Source organism: Antechinus flavipes, chromosome 1 (assembly GCF_016432865.1).
Source record: "Antechinus flavipes isolate AdamAnt ecotype Samford, QLD, Australia chromosome 1, AdamAnt_v2, whole genome shotgun sequence".
NCBI classification, from domain to species: Eukaryota; Metazoa; Chordata; class Mammalia; order Dasyuromorphia; family Dasyuridae; genus Antechinus; species Antechinus flavipes.
In genome coordinates, this window is record NC_067398.1 from 3,964,191 (window position 1) to 3,991,512 (window position 27,322).

General features: G+C 54.0%; 1 protein-coding gene across 1 annotated transcript in view; it reads left to right on the forward strand.

Annotated features, from left to right (window-relative positions):
- The window catches only part of DLEC1 (DLEC1 cilia and flagella associated protein), a 55,579-nt gene extending 28,437 nt beyond the window's left edge, over positions 1-27,142 (forward strand). The window contains exons 16-38 of the mRNA XM_051978013.1: positions 1,064-1,232; positions 1,542-1,635; positions 2,379-2,509; positions 2,674-2,832; positions 3,137-3,276; positions 3,968-4,121; positions 4,877-4,987; positions 5,772-5,890; positions 12,742-12,909; positions 13,844-13,914; positions 14,526-14,677; positions 17,168-17,283; positions 17,441-17,511; positions 18,585-18,790; positions 19,154-19,294; positions 19,529-19,651; positions 19,753-19,847; positions 19,945-20,029; positions 20,160-20,366; positions 21,206-21,367; positions 26,514-26,667; positions 26,754-26,871; positions 26,976-27,142. Coding sequence (XP_051833973.1) covers positions 1,064-1,232; positions 1,542-1,635; positions 2,379-2,509; positions 2,674-2,832; positions 3,137-3,276; positions 3,968-4,121; positions 4,877-4,987; positions 5,772-5,890; positions 12,742-12,909; positions 13,844-13,914; positions 14,526-14,677; positions 17,168-17,283; positions 17,441-17,511; positions 18,585-18,790; positions 19,154-19,294; positions 19,529-19,651; positions 19,753-19,847; positions 19,945-20,029; positions 20,160-20,366; positions 21,206-21,367; positions 26,514-26,667; positions 26,754-26,871; positions 26,976-27,078 — 3,049 coding nt within the window. The 3' untranslated portion in view covers positions 27,079-27,142. The remainder of the gene's footprint in view (positions 1-1,063; positions 1,233-1,541; positions 1,636-2,378; positions 2,510-2,673; positions 2,833-3,136; positions 3,277-3,967; positions 4,122-4,876; positions 4,988-5,771; positions 5,891-12,741; positions 12,910-13,843; positions 13,915-14,525; positions 14,678-17,167; positions 17,284-17,440; positions 17,512-18,584; positions 18,791-19,153; positions 19,295-19,528; positions 19,652-19,752; positions 19,848-19,944; positions 20,030-20,159; positions 20,367-21,205; positions 21,368-26,513; positions 26,668-26,753; positions 26,872-26,975) is intronic.
- Positions 27,143-27,322: the final 180 nt, after the last annotated feature.

The window sequence follows — 27,322 nt, forward strand, 5'->3', positions numbered from 1 at the left end:
TCTTAGGGTTTTTATTTTGGCAAATCTTTCCAGAAAGAATTTTCAATGCCTGTGTTGCCCTCTGGCTCCAGAATATCAGAGTAGTATTCCTTGATAATTTCTTGAAAGATGCTGTCCAAGTTCTTTTTTTGATTAAGGTTTTCAGATAGTCCAGGATGTGTTCAAGAAAAACTAGTATCTCTAGGATGAGAGTTGTTGAGCCATTTAGGGGACTGCTTTCTATCTTTGGTGTCCACCTGATGCACCTAACTCTCACCAGTTCCTTCACTTTGCCCACAGGCCGGGTCATCGAGGCTGGGTCTAGAGTCAGGAAGCCCTGAGTGCGGATCCATCCTCAGACACAGTAGCTGCATGACACTGGGCAGCTCATTTAACCCCTCTGCCCCAATTTCCCAGCTATAAAAGGAGATTGCAATAGCCCCTGCTTCCTAGGGCTGTGGGGAGCACGTCCCACAGTGCTTGGGGCATAATGGGTACTTGATCAATGCCTTCATTGTTTCTTAGGGCGCAGCGCTGCACACAGAACTTAGTCAGCCCCCAGTTTCTAATTCTTTTCCACTACAAAAAGATACAATAGTTTTATGCATTTAAAAACATTTCACTCCATTAAAAAATCCATTTTATCCATTTCCTCTTTCTTTGGTCTTAGACCTCCTAAGGTCCCTCTGGTCAGAAGGTGTCGTGGCTTTTTGATCATTGGATCGGTTGGATGTGGGATCCTGCCCGGGCCCTGAGGCCCCCAGTGCCCAGCTTGTGCCCCAGCCTCTCTCTCCTCTCGGTTCCCTCGCAGTTCTGGCTGCTTCCTTCACTCTGCTCACTTCCCCGGCTTCCCCAACCTCTTAGATCCCCCCTTCGCTCCTCGGTCAGTGGAAACTGTCTGTGTTTCCGGTTCTTTGCTGCTTTGGCCGTCCCAGTGTCCGTGGGGACTTCCCCGGGTCAGCTACGAACTTGGCAGCGGGACCAAGACGGAGAGGTTCGCCCTGAAGGAAAATTAGAGGAAGAATTTAAGCCAGAAACGGAGCCCAAGCATCGGGACCGTGGCCGAGTCCGTGCTTTGGTTCAGTCTAGGGAAGGAGCGGGGCTGTGAAGTTCCTTCTGCCATCGATGATGTCATTGCCCTGGAAATCGAGGTGAAAGGCTCCGTGGAGCCCTTCCAGATCCTCCTGGAACCCTACGCCATCATCATCCCTGGAGAAAACTACATTGGCGTAAACGTGAAGAAAGACTTCAAGGTGGGACCTTCTCTTTGTCTGGGACCTTGGGGGAGCCATGGGCTGGCTCCTGCTGAGGGCCTCCCTTGGCCCCGGAGGCACTAGGGGTCCCCCAACCTCGCTGCCCTTCCAGCTTCGGCCTCAGATCTCCTGGGGTCATCCCCACAGCCTGGCCCCGGCCCCAGGACCCCTCTAGGGGGCGTCCACAAGGAGACAACAGAGACTTGGGTTTGGGAAGCGCATGCCGGCCTGGGGATGGGGACCCTGAAGGGCGCCCCCCCCACAGCCCGCAGGCTCTTTCCCGAGCTGAGCTCGGGCTCTGCCTTTCAGATGTGGAACAACAGCAAATCGCCCATCCAGTTCACGTGGGGGAAAATCTGTGACTGCCACATCATTGAAGTGGAACCCTGCACCGGGACCATAGGTAAGGGGGCTTTGGGGGCCCTGGCGCCCACGGTCATTGGCAGGGCCTCAGGGTCGACTCCAGAGGAGGCCCTGCCCTCAGCGAGCCCCGGGTGAGCAAACCCAGGACGCTTGGAAGGAGGGAGACCGTTATTCCCCGGTCTCTGCACCGGGAGCAGCTGCCAGGCAGGAACCACACTGGGAAACGGGAGGCAAACGTCCCCAGCTGCTCGGATCCCAAGTTGTCCCGGAGAGAGAGAGCAGCCCTGGTTAAACTCAACAAATGGAAGATGGTGGGGAGGGTCGGGTGGGGACGGAGGCCCTTTGGAGGAAGCGGCTTCAAGGAAGGTAGGAGCCTCAGAGACTGCGGGGCAAGGAAGTACTCGTGGCTTAGCACACAGAGACGTCAGAGACAGAGAGAAATAGGTCCCAGAGAGGCCGGCCTGCCTCTAGGAGAGGAAAGAAAAAGGTAGCTCCCTGCAGCCAGGGCTCAAAGAAACCCAAGCCACATTGGCTCAAAGCTCCTCTCTCCTCCCTCTTCTTCCTCTTCTTCCTTTCTCCTTCCTCTCCCTCCTCCTCCTCCTCCCTTCTCCCTCCTCTTCCTTCTCCCTCCTCCTTCCTCTTCTCCTTCCCTCCTTCCTCCTCTTCCCCTTCCCTCCTCCCTCTTCTCTCATACTCACGACTCTGGGGCTCACCTCTGGGCCCCTGAGCTGGAGCGCCCCCAGCATCCTTCCGCCTTCACCCCGAGAGCTTTTCCGTCCCCAGAACCTCATGAAAAGTGTGAGTTCGAGCTGAGTTTCACGGGGGGCGTCCCCGGGGTGACGAGCCAGGACCTGCTCTGTAAGATCACGCGCTCGCCGCTGCCCGTGGTGCTGCACATCGAGGCTGCCTTCAAGGTGCGGACGCGGGAGGCCCTCGGGACCCAGGCCTTGCGTGGGGAGAGGAGCGCTTTAGGGAGCACTCACTGCGCGGAGCCACGCCCTCCGTGGGGGCGGGGCCAAAGCGGAGGCTCTCAAGTGTGGGGGAGGGAGCCGGGTCTGAGTCTAGTTTGGTGCTTCAGGGTCCCACGCTCAGCATCGACGTCTCGGCGCTGCACCTGGGGCTCATGCGGCTGGGGAAGAAAGCCATCGGCTTCATCAACGTCCAGAACACGAGCCAGCTGCCCGCCAAGTGGCGGCTGCAAGAGAGTCCCACCTGCCTGGAGGAGAGGAGGGAAAAGGTAAGCCCCCTGAGGCCGGGGACCCGGAGATGGGAGCAGGGCTCCAGGCCCATGGGCTGCTCCTCCCGCCCCCCTCCTCCTCATCTTCCCTCCTCCCATCTCCCTTCTACTCCCTTCCTCCTTCCTTCGCCTGTTCCCTCCTCCCCGTCGTCCCTCTTCCTCCTCTGTCCTCCCTCCTTCCTCCTTTTTTCCTCCTCTTCCCTCCTCCCTCCCCCTCCCCCTCCTCAGACCCTCTGGAGCAGAGCTGTCAGGCCTGGGCTCCTCCGCGAGGCCCCGGCTCTCAGACCCGCTCTCTCCCGGGCAGGCTTCTCCCTTCTGCTTTGAGCCGCCCCGGGGCCACCTTCCTCCCCTGGGGGACGCCCGGGTGACCGTTATCTTTGAAGCCAAATGCTGCCAGAGCCTGCAGACGGTCCTGGAGCTGCTAGTGGAGAACGGGGAGCCGAGGTACCCCCCCAGTCCATCAGCAGCCAGTGGGGGGGGGGGCCTGCAGAGGCCGTCCCTGCCCTCGCTGCCAGGCTGAGGGGGAGGCGGCTCCTCTGGGAGTCCCTCTCCATCCCTGCGTCTGTAGGACGCTGCTCCTTCGCCTCCCATGAGTGTTGTTTCCCGCCGAGCGGGTGGTCAAGATGCCAAATGGCCACTGGCCCCTCTCCCTCCCACTGCCCTGACCCCCCTCCCCACCTTCCTTCCCCCTCCCCATCTCCCCCCATCTGACCCCTGTGCCTTCCTGATCTGTAGCCACGGCCTCGCCCCTTCCCGGCTGCCCAGTCCCTTGGGTGGTTGTGGCCCCGAGAGCGTGCTCCCAAATCCTCGGGCAGGGCTTGTACTCGGGCCTTCCTCCCCGGAGTCGGGGTTCCTTGGTGCCTTTAGGGGGCTGGCTCTGCCACTGGTGCTGGGGCCTCTGCCCTCGGGTCTCGGGGTCACTCCTGAGACAACGCTGGGGGGAGGGGGCTGGCCGTGGGGTAGGGCAGGTCCCTGGGCTCAGGAGGGGCCCGAATGGTTCAGAAGGCTTCGTCCACTGCGCTGGGCCCCTCCCTGGGACCCTCCGGGGGCAGGAGGGAAGGGGAAAGGCGCCCCCTCCCCCTGAGGCTCGAGCTGGGCAGCTGGAGAACCCTCCCCCTCCCCCGCCCGCCCCCAGCTACCTGCCCGTCTATGGGGAAGTGCAGAGGCCTTACGTCTACCTGAAGTGCAGCCAGCTGCTGCTCAGCAACATGTACTTCGGCATCGTCACCGAGGCCCCCGTCTCGCTCTTCAACGGGACGCTGCTCCCCACCAAGTTTCACTGGGGGAAGGTAGGGAGCCCCGCCCCCCGACGCTGGCGGGGTCTTGTGGTGGGGAGCGGGACTGCCGGGCTGGGCTGGAAGCCCCTCGGGGCCCCCAGGAGGCTGCCCTTCCGGGTACAGACCGGGGACTTGAGTCGGGGGTGGCCCAAAGTCCCCCCAGGGGGTTCGTGGCCTCGGTCCAGAGCCCCTCGCAGCTGGCGCCCGTGGAATGCCCACAGCCTTTCCGACCCAAAGGGGATGCGGGTGCACGGCCGAACCCGCCAGGTCCAGCATGGGACCGGTTTTCCTTCCCCCCACGCCTTTCCTGCTCCCAGAGGCTCCCCCTCTTCCCCACCCCCCCACTGCCAGCTGGGAGCCACAATGACCTCTCACCCCACGACAAGGCCCATCTTCTCACCAGCTCTCTCGTAAGAATAGTGTGCACCCCATTCACAGATGAGAAAATCGAGGCAGAGAGACAGAAGCCAGCCAGTGTCTGGGGCTGGATTTGCACTCAGGCCTTCCGGACCTCAGTCCTGGGACTCTGAGAGCAGGGGCAGTGCTGCGCCCATTCCCCCAGACACTCCTTGGGGAGCCCTATTTCTGTGGGGCTGCTCGTGGCGAGAGCTCGGGGTGCAGGGGCCCGGGGTCCGGGAGCCCTGCCTCAGGGACGACCCGGCTGAGCTTTGTGGGCCCCCTCCTCTGCTGCCTGGGTACCCCCCCCCATCCTAAGCATCCCGAGACAGAGCTGGAAATGTCTGAGAAGGCGATTCCCTTGTCGACAGCTGCTGGGGACTCACTCTGACCTCTGCCAGGCCGACGTCTGCCCTCCGAGCGGCATCTTGGGCCCCAACGAGGAGAAGAAGCTGACCCTGCAGTTTACCACCTCCACTATGGTGAGGGACGATGTCCCTGGGGCGGGGGGGGGGGCCGGGACCTCCGAGAGCAGGGGAGGCTTCCAGGGGCCCTGCCTCTCCTCAGCTGCAAACACCCCGGCCCCCTCGGCCAGACCGCTCTGGAGCCCGCCTACGTCACCTTCCCCCAGAGCTGGCCAAGAGCTTTAGAAATTAGGTTCGAAAAGGCTGTGATCGTCGTCGTTTTTCTAAATCAAAATCCACATTTTGCTCTCAGAAGGTGAAAGGTCTTGAATGTCTAAGGGCTCCCAAGTTTGCCGGCTCCCAGTGGGGCTTCAAACTGGCCGTGAGCCCATAAAGCGGAACTTACTTTCACAGTTTTTATTTTTTATCTGCAAATATTTTGTGCATCTGGAAATTGGGACTAAGGCTTGGGATCCCCTCCCCTTCATCATCCAGGGAGACGCTGTGGGCTTCCTTCGCCCTGGCCCCCAGGACCCTCCCCTCAGTCGGGGCCAGAGCCTCCCGGCTCCCCCACCCCTCTCCAGGGGCCTGAGTGTGGATCTTACTAGACTGGCTATCGCAGACTTGCCGAGAAATACTGAGCGAGATCCTGAGCTGTTCTCCCAGGGATGGGCGGCCTCCTGAGAAGGGCAGGGTCTCTGAGACATAAAATAAATTACAGAAAGGGGGTCCGTCACACTTGCCCTGTTCCACAAGTAGGTCCAACAGTTAGTGCCCAGGAGCCGGGGCCTCTCACCCACTCCCCGGCTCATTCCGGCCTTTGGCTCGCTTAACAAAGAGCAAGGACTTCCTTCTGCTTTAGGAAGAGCTGACAGACCTTGTCCTCCCGTGTCAAATAGAAGGGATGAAGAAATCTCTCGTCCTGGGCATTTCGGGGAAGGCCAAGGGGCTGGATGTGACCATCTCGATCCCCCAAAGCAGGTAAGCGGGGCCTCTTGTGGGAGACACAGCTCCAGGGCTGACCCTGTGGTTTAGGAGCTGAAGGGCCAGTCCCAAGGGACCGGGCATATAGCCGTGCCCTCCACCAAAAAGGGGCCGTTTGGGGCACTTAGAGCTCGAGTTAGCCAGCGGGATGTCGGAGAGAGACGAGGTTTGGAGAGAGATTTGGATGTTGTTGAACCACTTAGGGCGGAGAGATGGGAGGATGATTGAGGAAGGTAGATCAGCCTGGAGAAGAGAGGAGCCAGAGGTGAAATCGTGGAGGATGAGGATGGAAGAAAATAGAAAATGTGTGAACCACATGGAATGTGCATTGCTGATGAAAATAAATAGAAAAAAGTTATAAAATGAGCAAGCAAAGGAGAAAGAACCCAATCATAGATAGCTACTACAAGGCTAGAGAAGAAATGGATTCATGTCAGAGGAAGAGAATGGAACTAAAAAAAAAAAATCTCCTTTTTCAGTGAGAAATGTCAGATTATTCCAAGCACAAAAAAAGATTTCTTAGAAGACTTAAAAAGGATTTAAAAACTCAAATAAAAGAGATAGAGGAAAAATTAGGGAAAAAATAGAAGAAATCCAAAAAGATCAAGACAATTGTGGGTTTGATTTGTGTTTGTTTTTTGGTGAAGCACTTTGGGTGAAGTGACTTGTCCAATGTCATAAGGCTAGGAAGTATCAAGTGTCTGAGGTCACATTTGAACTCGGGTCCTCAAGACTCCTAGACTGGGGCCACGGTGCACTGCGCTGCTCCACTCCGGAAAATTATGAAAAGATAGTTAATAAACAAAATAGCCAAAAACTTAAGAAAATAAGTCCCTGAAAACTAGAATGGGGCAAAGAAAAGTGAATGACTTCTTAAGATACAAAAAGTAATGAAACAAAATCAAAAGAATGAAAAATAGAAGAGAAAGTGAATCATCTCATCAGAAAAAATACTGACTTGAAAAAGAGATTGAGGAGAAATAGCAGAATAGTCAGCCTGCCTGAAAATGATTTTAAAAAGAATCATGATACAATATTAGAAGAAATTATCAAGAAATATTTCCCTGAAATTCTAGTACAACAACAACAACAAAAAACTTACAGGAATATCATAGTCAAGTTTCAAAGCTCCCAGGTTAATGAGAAAATATTGTAAGGAACAAGAAAAAATCTAAATTTCATGAAGCTACAATAAGGATTACACAAAATCTAGCAGCTATTACCTTGAAGGACTATAGGTCTTGGAATACTATATTTCATAGAGCAAAAGAGCTTGTGGTTATGACCAAGGGCAACTTACCCAGCAAAGTTAAGTGTAAGCTTGAACCAAAAAAAAAAATTGGTTATTTAACAAACTGAAAGACTTTTAGATATTTGTGACAAAAATGGCAGAACAGGAAAATTTGACTTAAGACATCCAGAAGAAATATGAAATAAACATTAAGAAGCAATTATAAGAGGCTCAAAAAGGTCAAATCATTTATTTCTTATAAATGAAAATATTATCAGTTCTTTTATAACTGTTATTTTAATTTGGGTAGTTTGAAAGAAAGTCTTAGGCTGAACTATGATGAGATGACTTTTAAAAATTACATAAAACTATATAGGGTGAGATAGAAAGGAACAATTATCTCATTTCAATGAAGCAAAAAGGAAAAATAAATTTAAAAAAGAAGGTATTGAGGGGAAGGTGGGTGGTGCTAAAACTTTATTCTCATTGGCTATGGATTAAAGAGGGAAAAACATATACATATAGAAGGGTATAAAAATCTTCTAAATTCAAAAAGAAGAAGGCAAGGGAATAGAGTGGGAGGAGAGGATAAGAGAGAGACATTTGAATGAGTAGTTAGGTTAAAGAATGGGAAGTCAAGATAGTGAGTAGAAGTAAAGCAAAGCAGTAAGAATGGATTAGGAATAGGAAAAAGGAAAGTGAGGAAAAATAGGATGGAGGAAAATATACAAGTAATTATAGCTTAGAATTACTCATACAAATAAAAGTATAAAATACTTTTTATACAAATAAAGTTAGATTTCAATAATTGAAGTAATATTGTTTATGAGTAGATAAAGTCAATATAATTTTTTTAAATGACAATTTTACTTAACTCATTTATTTATGTAATGTTATTCCTATTAAATTACCAAAAAATTATTTTACTGAGTTAGAAAAAAATAATTACAAAGTTCAATTAGAAGAATAAAAGATTAGGAACTTCAAAGAAACCAGGGAGGGAAAGGTATAAAGGAAACAGATTCAACAGAAATAAACAAAAGAAAAATTAAAAAAGAAAGAAAAAAAATTTTTTTTAATTTATGTTTTTTCTATTTTTTGTTACATTTTGAGTTCTGTGCTAGATCCTTCCCTCCTAACTCCTCATTAAAAAGGCCAACATTGATATGTATGTGGAACCTTAAAATACTTCCATGTATCAGTTCTTTTCTCTGAAAGTAAAAAGTATCTTCTATTCATAGCTGATTTGAATGTTACTCAGAATAGCTTAGTTATTTGTAGTCGTTTTTTAACAATGTTTTGTCAGTGTATACAACATTTCTTATTTTTGTACATTTCACACTTCATTATTTTCCCATGGTTTTCTAAGATCAACCTACTCATCATTTCTTCAGTAATATTCCATAATAATCATATTCCTCAGCTTGTTCAGGCATTTCCCAATTGACAGACACTCTCTCAAATTCCAATTCTTTGCCTCTACAAAGAAAATTGCTATAAATATTTTAGAACATACAGTTCTCTCCGCCTTTCCCCTGATCACTTTGGGAAACAGACCTAATGATATTGTTAGGTCAAAGGGTGTACACAGTTATATAACTCTTTGGATATAATTCTAAATTGTTCTCTAGAATGGTTGGATCAGTTTATAGTTCCACCAACAATGCATTACTGTCCCAGTTTTTCCATATCCCCTCCAACATTTGTCATTTCCCCCACCATCATTTTAACCAACCTGATAGGTATGAGATGGTACCCCCAGAGTTGCTTTAAATTTATATTTCTCTGATCAAGAGCACTCTTTCATATTACTATTTACAGCCTAGATTTCTTCTTCCAAAAACTACCTGTTCATATATCTTTACCATTTATCAATTGGAGAATGACTCAAATTCTTATCATTTTGACTTCATTTTCTATATATTTGAGATATCCAGTTTTTATGCAAGAAACTGTCTATAAAACATTTTCCCCAATTCTTTGCTTTCCTTCTAACTTTGGCTACATTGGTTTTATTTGCACAAAAACTTTTAAATTTCACATCCCACAATGCTTTCTTTCTGTTTATTCATAAATTTTTCTTCTGTCCATATATCTGATAGGAAATGCATTCTATGCTCTTCTAATTTACTTATAATATCTCCCTTTATGTCTAGGTCATGTATCCATTTTGACCTTATCTTGTTAAATGGTATAATGCATTGATCTATACCTGGTTTCCACAATCCTGCTTTCCAGTTTTCTCAGCATTTTTTTTTAACCAAATAATGAGTTCTTATCCAAAAAACTTAAATCTTTGTATTTATGAAACATAAGCTTAGTGTAATCATTTACTATTATGTATTGTATATCTGCTCTATTCAACTAATCTTCCTTTTATTTCTTAACTAGTATGAGATAGTTTTTGATAATTATCACTTCATAATATAGTTTTAAGAGCTAGCACTGTAAGACCTCCTTCTTTAACTTTTTTTTTTATTAATTCCTTTGATTGATTTGACCTTTTGTTCTACCAAATGAATTTTGTTACTATTTGTTCTGATTCAATAAAATAATTTTTGGTAGTTTAATTAGGATTATACTGAATAAGTAGATTAGGTAAAATTGTCATTTTTATTATATTGGCTTCATCCATGAACAATGAATATTTCTCCAGTTATTTAAATAGGATTTTATTTACATAAAAAGTGTTTTTAATTATATTCATATAGTTTATATAGTTTCTGAGCTCGTCTTGGAAGTTTAGGCATTTTACATTGTCTATAGTTGTTTTAAATAAAATATCTCTCACAATCTCTTCTTGCAGGGCTTTATTGGTGATATTTAGAAATGCTGATGATTTATGTGAGTTTATTTTATATCCTGTTACTTTGCTAACATTATTTCAACTAATTTTTAGTTGAATCTCTAGGATTTTCCAAATATACCATCATATTACATCTGCAAAAGAGATAATTTTATTACCTCATTTTCCATTCTGATTCCTTCAGTATCTTTTTCTTCTCTTATTGCTATTGCTAGAATTTTTAGGACAATATAGAATAATAGTGGTGACAGTGGACATCTTTGTGTCACTCCTGATCTTACTGGAAAGGCTTACAGCTTATCCTCCTTACAGATAATAGCTGCTTGTTGATGGTTACATGCCTCTTATTTTACGAAGAAAAAAAATCCTTTTATACTTTTGTTTTCAAGTGTTTTTAATAGGAATGAATGTTATACTTTATCAAAAGCTTTCTCTGCATTTATTGATATAATCACATGCTTTTTATTGTTTTTGTTATTGATTTCGTCAATTATGTTAATAGTTTCCTTTATATGGAACCATCCCTACATTCCTGGTATAAATTTTACTTGGTCACAATGTATATAATCTTTGTGATATGTTGTTGTACTAATCTATATTTATCCTTGTTTTGTTCCTTCTGGTTTAGATTCAGCATCATATCTGTTTCATAAAAGGAGTTTGGTAGGACTGCTTCGTTGCCTATTATTCCAAATGATTTATTTAATATTAGAATTAGTTTGTCTTTAAATGTTTGGCAGAATTCACCTGAAAATCCATATGGTTTAGATATAAAGAGTGATATAGATCTATTAGATCTATATGAAGGGGGGAAATTCATTACCAAATAAGAGATAAGAGAATATTATGAAATGCAAAACAAATAATTTTGATTGTATTAAATTAAAGCAAAACCAATGCTTAAGATTAGAAGGAAAGCAGAAAACTGGGAAACAATCAGTATCTCTGATAAAGGCCTCATTTCTCAAATATATCAAATTTATAAGCATATAAACCACTTCCCAATTGACAAAGAATATGAACAGGCAGTTTTCAGATGAAGAAATGAAACAGTTTATAGACATATGAAGGGGTGACTTTTGATTAGAGAAATGCAAATTAAAGTAACTCTGAAATACCAACTCACCCCGCTCAGATTGGCTCAAGATGACAAAAAGGAAAATGATAAATGTTGGAGAGGAGAAAATTGGGACACTAACGCACCGATGCTGGAGATGTGAAGTGCTCCAACTATTCTGGAGAACAATTTGAAACTATGCCCAAAGGGCAACCAATCTCTGAATACTCTTTATCTAGCAATTACCACTACTATGTCTGTACCCCAAAGATCAGAAAAAAGGGGAAAGGACCTACATGTGCAAATAAATATTTTTGCAGCAACTCTTTTCATGGTGGTAAAGAATTGAAAATTGGGATTGGGAGATTGGGAAATGACTAAACAAGCTGTGGTATATGAATGTAATGGAATATTATTGTGCAGTGATATATTTTGGACAGATTTCAGAAAAACCTGGCAAGACTTGTATGAATTGATGCAAAGTGAAATCCAAGACAAGTGCTATTAGAAACAATATTCTGAACCTCAAAAGGGGCACAGTGAATGAACAGACCCAAGATAAGTGAATCAGTTTAAACTTTGTAATAGGCTCCTACAGGAGCGTTTGTGGAAACTCCTTATTAGTTTATTCCCACAGTTCACAGGTACCAAAATCAATACTTATACCTTGTAATCCCATCCTAACTCTTCCTCCTCTGAGTTTCCATCGGACGAGACCCTTCGGAAGGCTCATGTCCCCCCTCCCCGTGAACAGTTTGAATGGCTGCCATGTCTTGTGCTCCTTGAATTATTGATGGGTCACAGATCAGGATCTACTCTAGCCTACATGTCTAGTTGATGATTATGGAGCAAGAAAAACTCATTGTGATTCTTTATCGGCAACCCTCAGAATCCTCATCCTTTGTGTTTTGACTTTGTGTTTGAATAATTTTTTGCGTGTGTGACCACAAGCCCTACTGCTGACCAAGTTAGTACAGACCGCTGACTTGACTTCCCTTCCAGTTCCTTATCTGTATAGCCAAGTCAAAGCATCTGTGGAAACTGAGCATTGTTCTCTCACCATTTCTCATAAGTACAAAGAATTCAAGAAGGAAAACGTTATCCACATCCAGATAAAGAATTGATGGACTTGAAATGCAGAGAGGAGCAACTTTTCTTCATTTTTTATTCTTTTTTGTGTTTTTTTCTTCTTTTTTTGATTTGTTTCTTCTCTCACAACTGTAATATGGAAATATATGTTTTACATGATAGCATAAATACAAACTATATCCAATTGTCTATCATCTTTGGGACGAGGCACAGAGGGAGGAAATTTTGAAACTCAAGATCTTGTAAAAGTGAATGCTTGACAATCTTACCATGGAACTGAGCAAAAAACTACCATTAAAAAAGGAAAAGAAAAGAAACTCCAGCTGGTCCTCCCAGTCACGTTTCACTTAAAAACATTTTTTTTGAGTTCCAGAAACCATTGTACACAGCAACAAGAAGATTATGAAATGATCAGCTGTGCTGGACGTAGCTCTTTTAATCAGTGAGGTGATTCGGGGGCCATTTGACCCTGCTAAGATGTCGAGACCTTTCTCCCTGGGTCTTCAGTAGCTGTGACCAGCTGCCATAGCCGACAGTGAAGTCTGCCCCCCAGCAGAGGCTGCTGCCCTGCACGGCCCAGAGCAGGCCAGAGGTCTCAGGGGACTAACGCGAGCCCCCGTCTCCCCAAGTCTCGGAGATGACCCAGGCTGTCTTGCTCTTTTCAGTGGCATTTCTCAGGATCTCCTCTTGGACTTCGGCTCAGATGTTCCATTGCGATATCTTCTGAAGAATCAGCTGGTCCTGATCAACAAGTCGGCAATAGAAGCGCCCTTTTCCTTGGAATTCGATTATTTTGGGGTCACTGAAGAGATGTGGGACAAAAAGCCAAAGCTGTAAGTCTGCCTTCCGCCGCCTTCCACGCTGTGTCCCTAACTCCCCAGCCGAGGCCGTAGGCCTACCTGAGATTCCTACCTGAGATTCCTACCTGAGATTCCTACCTGATTCCTACCTGATTCCTACCTGAGATTCCTACCTGAGATTCCTACCTGAGATTCCTACCTGAGATTCCTACCTGAGATTCCTACCTGAGATTCCTACCTGAGATTCCTACCTGAGATTGCCTGATGCGAATCCAGGGTTGGGGGAGTCTTGAAAGGGCAGAGGAAGGATTTTGTTCCCAGCGTTTTTCTTGGGCTTTGTGGGGTCGGTTTGATGGCCAAGGGTGGGGCGGGCAAGTCTCTTCAGGTGCCCTCATCTTGGTCTTAGCCTCCGGGATGTCCCCTTTGCCTCCTTGACTCCTAATTGGACGTCGTCGCTGACTGGAGAAGGCTCTGGGGGGTGGGGAGGAGACCAGGGGTAGGCCCCATATGCCGACAAGATGCCGCTGATGGGCACGTGACATTGCGGCGCCTTCTGCTTCTGTGCACTTGTTGGACAAGTGGGGAGCACGTGGAGGTCGGGGGGCACCTGGGCAATGGCTGCGTCCAGGATCTACCAGGACCTGGGAGCCGGGCACAGAGACTGGTTAACGAACCTTTAGGAACCCATGAAAAGAGCCTGAAGGGAATGGGCTTCCAAGCAGACAGAGCCTGGGCTGTCAGAACCAAGAGGAAGCCGGGCCACCACCAGGGGCCCATTCTGGGGGCGCCTCTGGGCTTCGTGTGGGCTCGTGGTGGGAAGTGGAGGACACCTCGCTGGGAGCCTAGGAAAGCAAGGGGAGGGCGGGCGGCTGCTCCTGATCCTGGGCCGCCCTGCTTGGGCGGGAGGGGGGCCTGACCCCGGACGCCCTCAGCCGGTGACCGCGCCCTCTCTTCTGCATGTTTGAAGCCCTGATGTGCCCCCTGCTATGAGACACACAGCGAGGACTATGAAGCACCTGGCCAGGAGGGACCTGCTAGGTACGAGTCCCCCCGGGGGTTCCTGGGGAGGGCAGCGCCTTCGGATGGCACACCCAGGGGAGGAGCGCCGGGCAGCTGGTCAGGAAGACCTGTCAGGGCCTGTCACTTCATTCTGTTTGCCTCAGTTTCCTCCTCTGTAAAATAGGAATAATTAGTGTCTCCCTTGCAGTGAGGTCTTATAGTCAAGTGTGTGTAGCACACAGATGGTGCCTCCTGCTAAGAGTGGGTAAGCTCCAGGCCCAGCCCCGGTTGTGGGCCAGCTCCGAGAGGAAGGGGCTCTGCAGGGCTCCCCCCAGCCAGTGCCAGGACAAGAGCCCCATGGAGCACCAGCAGTGGGCAGGGAGCCCCGAGCGCCAGCCTGGCATCCGGCTCCCCAGCAGCTGGGCATGAGGGAACGGGAGTCCTGGCAGGAGGGGGGCATGAGAGGCTCGCCCCCCAGAGCTACCTGTGGCCGCTGGCGCGGGCGCAGCCGGGGCGTGGGCTTGGGGCGGCTTCTGGGAAACAGTCCTGGGCCACTGACCGCGCCGGGGCTCGGTGGGCCCTCCTGGGAGCTCCTGCTGCTTTTTCCCAGGAAAGCCCCCGCGTCTTCCCTCTCCCCTGCTCTGTCCTAGACTCCATAGACACTCTCTTGTCCCATGGGAAAGGCGCCGCCTTCTTTCCCCACACCTCCCGAGGGACGCTGGGGGCCTTCCAGAAGCTGACCATTGACATCGCGGCCTGCAGCAACATGTGGGGAGACTACTACGACTGGCTCATCTGCAAGGTAGGGGGCGCCGGGGTCCCGCAGCCCGGGAGCCCGAGGGCGTGGGGGTGGTCCCCGGGGACCCCCGTGGCAGAAGAGGAAAGGGAGGGAGGTCTCCCGGCAAGGGACGCGGAGGAGAGAAGGCGGGGATGGCTGGGGAAGTCGGAGCTGGGACGCAGAAGGCCGCCACCCACGGGCCCCCCGCCTGGGAGTGCGGGCCCAGGGCTTCCGGCTCCCCTCCTTAAAGAAAAGGGGCTTTTTCTTCCACGTTTGAATTCCCCCAACTCCCCTGAGGAGGCAAGAAAACCCTGAGCTGCGACAAGCGCCTGACCAGGGGAGCACCGGCAGTGGGCCCTCCCTCGGGGGAAGGAGCCACGGGGCTCGGAGCCGGCTCCTTGGGAGTCTCGGGGCCCGTGCTGGGCCGGGGCTCCCTCAGAGGTGCACGGAGTGGACTGGGACCCTCGTGCATTAAACAATTGGTGACCATCGTAAAAGTGGCCGGGCTGGGGCTGGGCCCTGGAGGAGGCGAGACGGCGGCAGTGGGTTGGGGAGCACCAGCAGACTGGGGAGCGCCAACGGACTGAGGAGTGCCAGCGGGCTGGGGAGCACCAGGGGGCTGGGGAGCACCAATGGACTGAGGAGCGCCAGCGGGTTGGGAAGCACCAATGGACTGAGGAGCGCCAGCGGGCTGGGGAGCACCAGACTCCCGGAATCGCTTTGTGGAAACGCCAGGGCAGAACTGGCCCGGAAGCACCAAGGGAGGCGCCGCAGGGCCAGCCTCCGGCCTAGGAGCCCCGCTGGCTTCTGCAGGGGCTGCTCGGGCTGGGCCTGCTCCCTCCCCAGAGGGCTGGGAGGACCGCGGCCTGGCGGTTCTGTTCTGCTTTCTAGAGGAATCGCTGCGGGTCCCTCCTGGCCCAAGGGCGTCCGAGCCGCGGGTACTCCCGGAGGGAGGTGGCCCAGGCTCCGCCCTCCTGAGCCGCCCACCTCTGGGCCTGAGGCGTCACCGGGTCCCTCGATGGCAAAGTCGGCCGTCGGGAGCCTCTCCAGCCTGCGGGACGGGGGCAGCGCCCGTTGGTCGTTGCAGGGCCCGAGGCCGGAGCGCAGAACCGGAGCCTTCTCACCCTGGGCCGCTGGCCCTCCCTCCGCCCCCTTGGCCATGGGGCCCAGAACTGAGGAGGCAGGGCCGGGGGCTCCTGCAGGGCTCCCTGCCTTGGTCCTCCCTGTTCCCCGAAGCTGGCGCGTCCCTGCCCAGACCCGAGCCCCCGTCTCTTCATCTGTCTCCCCAGCCTGCCTTGGGTGGAAGGAGCTTCCCTGTAGGGACCAGGTTTCAGGCTGGTGAACGCGCAGCCCTCCCTGCCAGCGCCAGGTGCTCTTGGAGAACCACGGGTGGCGGAGGTTCTAATCTGGCCTCAGGCTCTCCCTAGCTAAGTCACCTCATGCTGCTTGCCTCAGTTTCCTCCTCTGTAAAATGAGCTGGAGAAAGAACCGAGGCCTCCGGGATCTGCCCAGAAAAGCTCAGGGGGACGACCGACCGCAGGAGCAGCAGCTCGATCACCTTGGCCGGCTCTTGGACCGATCTCCAGACCCAGAGCCTCTCCTGGTGCTGACCCTCCCCGGGCTCACTCGCTTACGGTCATCGGAGCGCTGCAAGATGAGGTGACCAAGGATCCCATGAGACGAGGCCGGCCACCCCCTCCCCAGTGACTCTGCCTCCTCCCCCGGGGTCCAGGGATCACCGAGAGCCCCGGCCGCCCCCTCCCTGGTGACTGGCTCCTCCACCTGAGGATAACTGAGGGGCCGCAGTAGCATCTTGGGGAACAAAGGACTAGAAACAAAACCGTCGCCCTCGGGATGGACAAGGGGCAGGTGGATGCTGAGGGAAGGAGGCAGAGCAAGAGCCTCGAACCCAGGGGACGGATGGACACCCGAAGGCCCCGTTCTGGCCTGGCCTGGGCGGCGATGCCCTCGGAGCGCTCCCCGAGGCCCTGGGCGGAAGGACGGCTGCTTCCAGGGGTGCGGAGGGAGGAGAGATGGGGGGCTTCCCCTGGCTCATTGTCATCAGAGATACTAATAAAAAGGCAGAAAAGCGAATCGGCTCATTTCCTTCCTTGGGGTGAGGGGTGCGCCGTGGAAGATAGTGCCCCATCCCCTCGTCGGCCCAGGCTGGGCCAAATCGATCGTGCCCATGGGCACCTGCCAGGCAGAGGAGCCCGGCGAGAGCTGGTGCTTCTGCAGCCTTTGTTCTTGTTTAAGAGCTAGGGGAGAAATGGCAGCGAGCATCCAATGGGGCTTTGGGAAGTGGGCAGGTGGTCACTGAGGGTCCCGCCCACAGCCCGGGCCAAGGCCGGGCAGGTGCAGAGGAGCAGCGGCTGGCCAGCACGGCCTGAGCCAAGGGGAGGCCGGGATGAGTCCCACGTTCCAGGCCCATCTGGCAGTCCAAGGGTCTGGTCTGGGGGAGGCGAGGGGAGAGCAGGCAGGAGGGAGGAGTCTGAACACAGCCTGCGTCCCTAGGTGGGAGACCTGCCGCCAACCACGATCCAAGTGCACATGGGTGTGGTGGGCTGCCCCATCACGCTGTTCCGGACCAGCCGCCTGGCTGATGAGCCTCCCCAGGACCAGGTCATCAGGTATGGGGGGAGGAGGAGGGGGAGGGGGAGCCCCCCAGAACCAGGTCATCAGGTATGGGGGGAGGGGAACCTCGAGGTCCCCCAGAGCCCCTCGCTGTGGTTCCCCAGGCCAGCCCTGAGCAGCGGCTGATCCAGGGGCTCTCTGCTCCCTCCGCAGGTTTGGCACTCAGATCTCTGGAGGAGACACCGTCTCCCGCACTCTCCGCCTGAATAACACCAGTCCTTATGGTAAGACTTTCTGTGAGTCAATCAACAAACACTTCCAGAGAAGGGAGTACCCTGTGCTGGCGGCCGTGGGGGAGACCAAGCTGTCTAAGCCGGGGTCTCTGCTCTTGGGGAGCTTGTAGAGCAGAGAGAGAAAAGACACTCAGTGATTGGGGAATGGGAGGGGCTGCGCTGGGAGGGGAGGGCGCTCGGGCGCAGGGGAGCGGGCGGTGCCAGGCGGGGGCCCACTCTGGGTACATGTGGGCACATGAGCGTGCACGAGCAATGGCCAAGGAGAGCCTGCTCCACTGGTAGGCACGGCCTGATCACCCCTCATGGTCCATTCAGGGAAGAGAAGCTTGAATGGCCTGTCCAGCCCCCAGAGCCAGGTCCCCCAAAGCCAGGGCCCCCCAGAGCCAGCCCAGGGGTCTGCTTTCTCGCCGTGTGCCTTCACCGAGGCCAGCTGGGCCCTCAGAGGCCCTTTCTGAAGCCAGGTCCCACAGAGCTGGGGCTCTGCCCGCTGCTGGCTTTTCCTTGGCGGCTGTCCCTGCCTGTCTTGGGCAGGCGTCCCTCTGCGTCTGTGTCCCCGCCAAGCCCCCTGGCCCTCCTTTCTGGCCCGTTTGGTGCCGGGGAGACCTTTACTTTGAGATCAGAACCCTTCTTGGCCAGTGATGGAGCCTGGGGAGGGGAAGCAGGAGACTGTGGGAGGGATCTGGAGCCCCAGTACAAGGGGCCCCCTTTGCAGGGCCAGCCTGCTGGAGGGCCTCGGGAAGAACCCTGGCTAAGGGTCAGCCGCTGCCCCGAGGGGCACCTCCCTCCCCACCATCTCCCCGGGAGTTTGGGGGACGATTGGTCCTGGGAAAGACCCCAGATGCTGCCTCAGGTTCAGTGCCGGTGCGGCTCCCACGTAAGCTACACTGGGCTCTGTTAAAGATTCAGGTCTTTGGGGTTACCCAGATTCCCCCACGGGGTCCCCGTTCCCTTCAGGCAGCTCCCCCCGCACTAGGCCCGTGGGCCCATTCCCTGGGGCCCTGGGCATTTTCTTGGGGTCCCCTCTGCCCGTGACCACCTCCCCCTCTCCTCCCCCTCCCCCGCAGACATCAGGCTCGACTGGGAGATCTACCAGCCGGAGGCCAACGAGGACAAGCTGGTGGACTTCCTGGCGGTGTACGGGAAGGCCTTCCCCCTGAAGGACGACGCCGGCGTGGACCTGGACGCCAAGGAAGAGCCCCAGAGCGAAGCCTCCTTTGCGTCCTCGCGCCAGTCCTCCGTGTCCCTGGGCAGCTTGGCCAGCCCCGAAGCCGTGAGTGTCTGCCCCGGGCCGGGAGCCCCCGGAGCCCGCTGGGGGCCTGTGGGGCCGAGGTCTGGGGAGCACAGTGTGGGCGTGGTGCTCCGGGAGGAGGGCGGGGAGGCCGCCCGCAGGGTCAGTGTGGGGCCCAGCCCAGGAGATCCCTCGGGACGTCCAGGCCACAGCGGGGGCGGGGGATGGGAAGGGGGGGTCTGAGGCCTTGGAGAGGGACAGGCCGTGGGTGGGAGGGGGGCGAGCCATGGCCCGGGTCTGCCCAGCCCCCTCCCAGGGCTCCCCGGCTGCCCAGAGGGGGCGGCGTCCCCGCCACTGCGGCCCCGGGAGGCCGGACCCCCGGCCTCAGAGCCGTTTGTTTTTAAGCCAAATGGGACCCGAAGTGAGAGTGAGGAGGAGCCCTTGGTGCTCACGCCTGAGGGGAAACCCAGGGTCATCTCCATGGTCCTGCGGACCCACGACGGCGTCCTCTCCGAGGAGCCCTACTCCATCGTTCCCAAGCAGCTGGTGAGTGGCCCGGGGAGCCCCCGCCGGCTCCTCCCTCCCCCTCCGGGCCCCTGCCTCTCTCTGCTCATAGTCCCTCGGCCCTTGGATCGCCCGTCCCCGTGTCCCCCCCCCCCCCCGGCTCCCCCGGCAACGCTCGGCCATGATGGCGGAGAAAGCCGACTCCGGGGGCCCCTGGGGGGCGTCGCTGAGGGTCCCCTTCTCGGGCCTCGTTCGTGAAGCCGTGTCGCGGGGCAGGTGGTCCCGGCCGCCGGGAGCAACTTCATCCACATCTCCTTCACGCCCGGGGTCCTGCCGGGGTCCGTCAGCAAGATGGTTTGTGACTACTACGCCCTGGGCTTCATGAGCCTGGACAGCAAGGTGAGCCTCAGGTCCCAGGGGGCCACAAGCCCAGGCTCCCGGCGGGGGGGGCCGCCGTCCCCCCCCCGCCGGGCCTGAGCCGCCTCTCTGGGCGGGGGCAGGTCGCTCAGGAGATCCCGGGCAGGGTGAAACGGGCCCAGAACTTCGACGCCGAGCTCTTCCGACTGGACCTCCGGGGCCTCGTGCGGCCGGCCTGGTGAGGGTCCTCCCGCCCCATCCCTCCCCTCCCCGAGGACGTCGGCCCCCCAGCCCCGCCAGGGACGGTGACCCCTGTCCTCCCGCCTTTGGGGCAGGCTGAGCATCGAGCAGGACTATGATGGAGGAATGACCTTCCGCCTGCAGGCCAGTGACCTCATCCCGACCAACCCGCTCCTGGGGGTGAGTGGGGGCTGGGTCAGGGGGCCGGGGTCGGGATGGGGGGGCTGGGCCAGGGGGCTGGGGCTGAGGGGGGGGCTGGGTGGGTCCGGGCCAGCTCCCCCAGCGCCCGGCCCCCCGGCCGCCCCTCCAGGTGCACACCGAGATAGTGACCACCCACCGCCTGAAGCTCAACAACTTCTCGGACGTGGCCCACTGCTTTGGGCTCCTGGTGGCCCCCCCGTTCTCCGTGACGGGGATCAACCCCGAATACAACCGCCAGGGCTGGGAGGGGGAGGAGGAGGAGGAGGACGAGCTGGCCGGGGATCGGTTCGTGCTGAACCCCCTGCAGAACATGCTGGTAGGCCGAGGGCTCGCGGGGAGGGGGCGCTGGGGGCCCCCACGTGTGGGGGAGGTTTCTGGGCCCTCCTGCCTCCTCCCCTCCCCCTGACCACCCCTCCTCTCATGCCTCCGGACTCTGTCCTTGTGCCTCAGTTTCCCCGGATTCATTTGTCCCCTTGGGATGCGCCCCGACCTTTCTCATGGTCTCCTCCTTGTGGCCTCCCCTTCTCCTTGTCTCCTGGACACCCCAAACTGGAGGACCCCAAAAACCAGCCACGGGACCAGGCCCAGCAGCACTGGGGCCCCTTTCTGGGCGCCCACTTTTGCCCTGGGCTCAAACCCTCCGTACTGTCCGGTCCGTTGCCATCTTCCCAAGTCTGCACCCCCTTCATCATCGCCCCTCTCGGAGCTGCCCCCATCCCCCCTCACGCCCCCCCCCCCCGCGGCTCCCACACAGGCTCCGGGCCCGGCCCCCCTCACAAACCTTTGGTCTCGTCCCCGCCTTTTGTGGCCCCTTGGGACCAACGCGCGGCCAGGGCAGCCGGATCCCGCCCAGAGCCCCCTTCTTGTCGCACAGAGGGCTGAGGGGTCCCGGGGGCACAGAGTCCGTGGCTGTGGGAAATGGCGGCCGGGGAAGGCTCTGGAGCCAGGTCCACTTCCTGAAAGGCTCCATCTGCCCCCCCATTTCTGACCCCGGACCTGGCGCCTCCTGGGCCTCGGCCAGCACCTTTCTTGGGGGGGGGGGGGGTGGCCCAGGAGGAACCTTCTCCCAGAGGGCCAGGACCCGGCAGGGGTGAAGCCCCCAGAGCACCGAGCCCTCAGGGTGGGGGGCCCCGCGCTGACCCCCGTGTCCTGCAGATCGAGGTGTCCTTCACCCTGTCCCTGGAGCTGCTGACCTATCAGAAGCTGCCCTCGGACCAGATGCTGCCAGGGGTGAAGATCCTGCAGGAGCGGGACGGGGCCCGGAGGATGGAGTTCACCCAGGACCTGGTGCTGGAGTACAGCAACGGGACCGTGCAGGCGAGTGGAGGCGGGGAGGGGGGATTCCGGGGCCGCTTCCCCAGAACTCGGCCCGCGGTGTCTCTCAGGCACCGGCTCTGGGCGGGGCCTCGGCCTGGGGAGGGGAGCCCAGAGACCCCGGGAAGCTGGGGCAGAGGTGGGGGGGAATGGGACAGGGGAGGGGGACAGAGGGGCGTACACGGGGCCTGGGGAGGGGGGCTGGGGTGGGCATGGAAGCAGCAGGGGCTGAGTTCGAATCGCCCCCAAAACCAGCCCGAGCACAAGTCACTTAACTCTGAGCCCTGTTCAGTCTCCTGCCATAAGCTGGGAACAGCGATGGCGCGGCCGCTCCGGGCGGTTTGTGGAGCAGCTGAGACAAGAGCTCGACCCAACGCCCGGCCAAACTTCTCTCAGTGCCGATCGCCTCTAACCAACACGGGGTCCCCCCCTTCCCCGCCAGCACGGGGTCCCCCCCTTCCCCGCCAGCACGGGGTCCCCCCCTTCCCCGCCAGCACGGGGTCCCCGCCTTCCCCGCCAGCATGGGGTCCCCCCTTCCCCGCCAGCACGGCGTCCCCCCCTTCCCCGCCAGCGCGGGGTTCCTCCCTTTCCCCTGTGTTGACCAGAGCTCCCGAGTCCTTGCGAGGACTTGTTTTACAAATCTTCGCCCTGGTCCTGCTCCCTTCTGTGCATCATTAGTTCTTCCGGCTCTTCTCAGACTCCCTCCTCCTTTCTCCGGCACAGCAGTGCTCCCCACATCCCTGGACCGCGGCTTGCTCGGCCCTCCCTCGGCTTCCGGTTCTCGGCCATCCCAAAGAGAGCGGTTCCTTTTCCTTTTTCAAACTCCTTGGGACGCAGACCCAGCAAGGGTGTTGTGGGTCCAAGGGCGCACCCTTTTGCAGCCCTTGGGGCAAGTTCCAGATGCTCTTGGGAAAGGCTGGACCGTTCACAGCCCCACCAAGGATGCGTCCCAGCATCCCCACATCCTTCCAGAACTCGTCCTTTTTCCTTTCTGTCGGGTTAGGCAGTCTGCCGGATACTCCAGTCTCAAAGTACTGGTGATTTGGAGCAGTTTTTCATGACTCTTGACAGCTTGGATTCTGTTCCTGAAAACCCATGTACCGGCTGGGGACGGCTCTTGTTCTTGCAAGTTTGGTTCGGTTCCCTCAGTTTTACAAATGAGACACTGAGTAGAGAAATTGAGTCCGAAGATTTCCCCTCCCCCCAGTCTCCGCCGGTTCTTCTCATTTTAGTTGAACTGTTTCTCTGAAAACTTCCCAGTCTGAGGTAATGAACGGTTCTGTTCGCTGTGTTCCTCTGTATCTTGGCTGCTCGTGAGCTCTTCCTCTAACCACAGATGCGACAGGTAATTCCTTCATCGCTCCTCTGCTGTTCAAGCTGTGGCCCTTTCTGACCAAGGCGGCGCCCGTTGGAGCTTCTCTTGGGATGGAATATGAGCTGTGCCGCTCGCCACCCGCTTTCCTCTAGACCGCTTGCCCATCTGCTCCCATTTTATCAGATACCCAGTTCTTCCTGTTGGGATTTACGGGGGGTGTCCCCAGAATGTTGGGGGTCCTGACTGGTGTCACAAGATACTGCAAAAGAATCTGCAGGCCCAGACCCATCTCCAAGTCAAAGCGCAAAGGTAACTGTACCACAAGTACGGTGGGAGAAGTTAGCAAAGAGCCTGTCGGTGAGATCCCGATTTCATGGCTTAGAAGTGGAGTTGAGGGGTAGTCTGGTTCTGACTTTGTGCAAGGGGCAGCCCCCATAATTCTCTGGGCAGAGCTCCTGGGGAACCTGTTTTTTTTTTTTTTAATAACTTTTTATTGACAGAACCCATGCCAGGGTAATTTTTTACAGCATTATCCCTTGCGCTCACTTCTGTTCCGATTTTTCCCCTCCCTCCCTCCACCCCCTCCCCCAGATGGCAAGCAGTCCTTTACATGTTAAATAGGTTACAGCATATCCTAGATACAATATATGTGTGCAGAACCGAACAGTTCTCTTGTTGCACAGGGAGAATTGGTTTCAGAAGGTAGAAATAACCCAACAAGAAAAACAAAAATGCAAGCAGTTTCTATTCATTCCAGGGAACCTGTTTTTAGGCCCAAGGCATCGCTAGGTCACTTGGCGAGCACCCAGCTCTGTTCTGGGCCTGTGCTAACTTGAAGCACCGCGTTACTGTCGCTCATTAGACTCCGAAGCCTTGTTATCTCTGATCCCCAGGTTGTGGAATTTATGGGCTCCGTATCTTGCTCAGAGAGAGTAACCTGGGGCAGGCCAGCCCGAGGAGGAATACATCCCCTCCAATCACATCACTCCCCCAACACCTGGGGTCTTGGGGCACCTGTTGCCTTTGTGTATCTTGCACTTGATCTGTTCCATTTCTTATCCAGTTCTGGACTGTTTTAATGATTAGAGCTTTGTAGTATAGTTGGAGATCTGGTACTGCTAGGTCCCTTCCCAGCCTCCTCATTTAAAATTCGATTTATATTCTTGACTATTTGTTTCTCCAAATGGATTTTTAAAACATTTTTTTCTAGCTACGTTATTTAGACCCCTTATTTATCCAAAGAGTGTTTTCTAATTGTGCTACTATAGTTCCTCTGCATGTCTTGGCAGGGAACCTCTCAAATATTTTGTTATTGGGAATTGCTTTCATTGAATTTCTCGATTTCTTCCTCCGGGATTTTGTTAGTATCATGCATATAAATGCCAGTGATTTGTATGGGTTTATTTTCTATCCTTTGGCAAAGTTGTCGTTTCATTTAGTTTTTTATTGGATTCGAGGAATTTCTAAGTAAAACGTCAAGATCATCTTCAAAAGTTGAATTTTGTTTTCGCTTTGCGTTGCTTATTCTTTCAAAGTTTTTTCTTATGGACATAATTATCATTTCTAGCACTATGTTGAATACTACTGGACATCCTTGCTTTCCCCCAATCTTATTGGGAAGAGCGCTAGGTTATCCACATTGTCTATGATGCTGGATCTTGGTTTCAGGTAGTTACTAATTACCATGTTAGGAAAAGCTCCATTTTCCCCCTAGGATTGCTAGTGTTTTGGTTTGGTTTTGAACAGGAATGGCCAGTACATCTTGCCAGAATCTTTTTCTGTGTTTTAGGATTTAATTGATTTTTATTTTGCGTGTTATTAAGGTAGTCGGTTATGTTTATACTTTTTAAATTGAACCAGACCTGCATTCCTGGATAAGTACAGCCTGATCAGATTGGCACTGTAGTCTCCTTTACAATAATTTAAGATTTTTGAATAAATAAAAAAAAATTTTTTCCTTCTTTGATTTGATTCTTCCTGGTTTAGTTACCAAGAATACGTTTGTGTTCCAACATGTTATTTGGTGACTTCTCCTTTTCCTATTTTTTCAAACAGTATAAATAGCCTTGGATTATTCTTTAAATTTAGTTTGATAGCATTTGCTTATAAATCCATCTGGTCCTGGCATGTTTTCTTTGGGAATAAATTTATTGATGATTCTGTTCTTTTTTGAAGATAGGGCTATTTAAGCCTTACAATTGGTGATGTATTAACCTGTACAATTTGTTTTTGTAAATACTCAACCATTTCATTTAGATTTTTTGTAAATACTCAACCATTTCATTTAGATTTTGTTTTTTTGGCATATATATGTAAATATTTCTATATAATTAGATAGTTCTTTAAACACTCATTCACCTCTTTAGTTTTGCTATTGCTCATTTGGCTTTCGTAAGTTTTTAAAAAGTTAGATAATGGCTTGTCTTGTTTGGTGGTTTTGCTTTGAAAGAAAAAACAAACAGTTCCTGATTTCATTTATAATTCAAAGGTTTGTTTTTGTTTCCAACCTTAATATTTTCTTTGATTTGTATAATTTCTATTTTGATATTTCATCGGGGGATTCATGTGTTCTCTCCACTTTTTGGTTGCAGGCCCAATTTGTTGGTCTGTTCATTTCCTCTTTTTTACTGATAAAAAGTGTCAGTGGCGCAAGTTTTCCCTAAGTCCGACCTTTGTCAACATCCCCAAAGTCCACCTGTTGTCATCGCCATTATCTTCGGGGACATCTTGGTTTTTGCCTGGTCTTTGGCCCACACATTTTTAGGAGTAATTTCCAATGACTTTCCGTTGTTGGTTCAGAGCCTCCTTATGGACAAACCCGAAGCCCGATCATGGCTGGGGGGTATTGGACTCCGGCCTCCTTCTGTGTGTGAATAGGGTTTTCCAGCACGGACCCTCTGGAGTCACCTGAGGTCACTGCCCTGACGAGAAGAGCCAAGTCAGGCGGCTGACCACGACCCGGCGCCGCCCTCGCTGGGCTCGATGCCTCCCTGCTTCCGCCCCCTCGCTTTGCCCCAGTTCGGGCAGAGTCTTTCCGGGGCTCGTTTCCGAGGGCCCGCTGGCGTCCCAACCCTCTCAGACACCACGGCTTGTTCAGCCGCTCCCCAGGTGATGGGCAGTGCCCAAAGGAGCTGCCCAATTGTGGTCCCTGTGGGTCCTTTCAGGGGTCCCTTTGGGACACAGAGCTGGTGCGGGGGGTGCTGGGTACCCAGAGTTTGACCGACTTTGTTCCAAACTGCTCTCCAGAACGGTGGGCTCAGGTCACAACTCTACCAACAACGTATCGGTGTCCCAGTTATTGGGCTGGAGCTTGGCGAGCAAGATCGGTGAGGGAGGAGAGGCCGAGACAGAGCTGAGCTGGCTCCCGGAGGAGGGCGCCGGGCCAGCAGCGGGAGCCCGGGAGAATCCACGCCAGGGTTCAGGCTCACAGGGCGGAGGGGGTGGGGTGGGGGCTGTCAGCCTTTATCAGAGGTCAGAGCTCAGGCCCCTGGGGCACGTATGCGGAAGCCCCCTGGGGGTCTGGGGGGGAAGGGGCTGGGAGATGGCTAAGGATCAGATGGCCCTCAGGCAGAGGTGACCGAGAGATGGGGTCCCAGGGAGAGCCGGGAGTGCTGAGGGAGCCTCGGCCAGCTCGGGAGGTGCACGTGGCCCGAAGACAGTAGATGCTGACTCTGGGCAAATGGGTGAAGTGACCTGGTCATGCGGCTGAGAGGGCATTGCCGGGAGGTAGGAGGCCCAGAGGCTGCTTCCAGCACAGTCCAGAGCAGGGGAAGACCCAAGAGGAGGGGAGCTGGGGCTCCGCCCTGCCCCGGCTCACACCCTCCCCGCCCGCAGGTGGTGCCCCTCCTGGCCATCGTGACCATCCCGTCCCTGCAGCTCTCCACCAGCTGGGTGGACTTTGGGATCTGCGTGGTGAGCGAGACGCACACGCGAGAGATCGATCTCCTGAACCTGAGCGCCTGCAGGAGCTACTGGCTGGCCCTGATAGGTGCTGGGGGGGAGGGGGTCGTGGGGGGAGGGGTAAGCAGGGCCCGGGGACCCTCCAATCCCTCCTTTGTTTCCCCGGAACCGCAGACCAGCAGGAGCGGCACAAGGGCGTCTTCTACGTCTACCCAACCAGCGGGGTGCTGGAGGCTCGGAAGGTCAACTACCCTCCGACCTCCATGAGCTTGTACATCCACTTCACTCCCAGGTACCCGGGCTCTCGCGGGGGCGGGGTTGGGGGGAGGCTGGGACAGTTCTCCCAGGGGCGGGGCCTGCCCTCCCGCCCCCGGTGACCGCCAGCCCCTCCCGCAGTGACAACACTGAGTTCGAGGCCATGGTGATGGTGGACGGCATCCTGGGGGAGGCCTGCCTGCTGCACGTGTACGGACAGGGCTCCTACGACGAGAAGTACTAGCTGCGGGCGCCCCCCCCCCCCCCAGTCTGTGAGCAGCGCGTTACTAATAAAGCTGATTGCCTTGCCGGCCTCCTCCTCTGTGGGGGGCTGGGGGCCCTAGTGCCCGGCTGAGGCCGGTGACCCCATTTTACAGATGAGGATGCTGAGGCCGGCGCTAGGGCGGCAGAGGCCGCCAGATCTGAGCTTGGCTCCCGCCCCTGCTCCTTTTCCCTCCTCCCACCCAACCCCAAAAGCAGAGACCGAG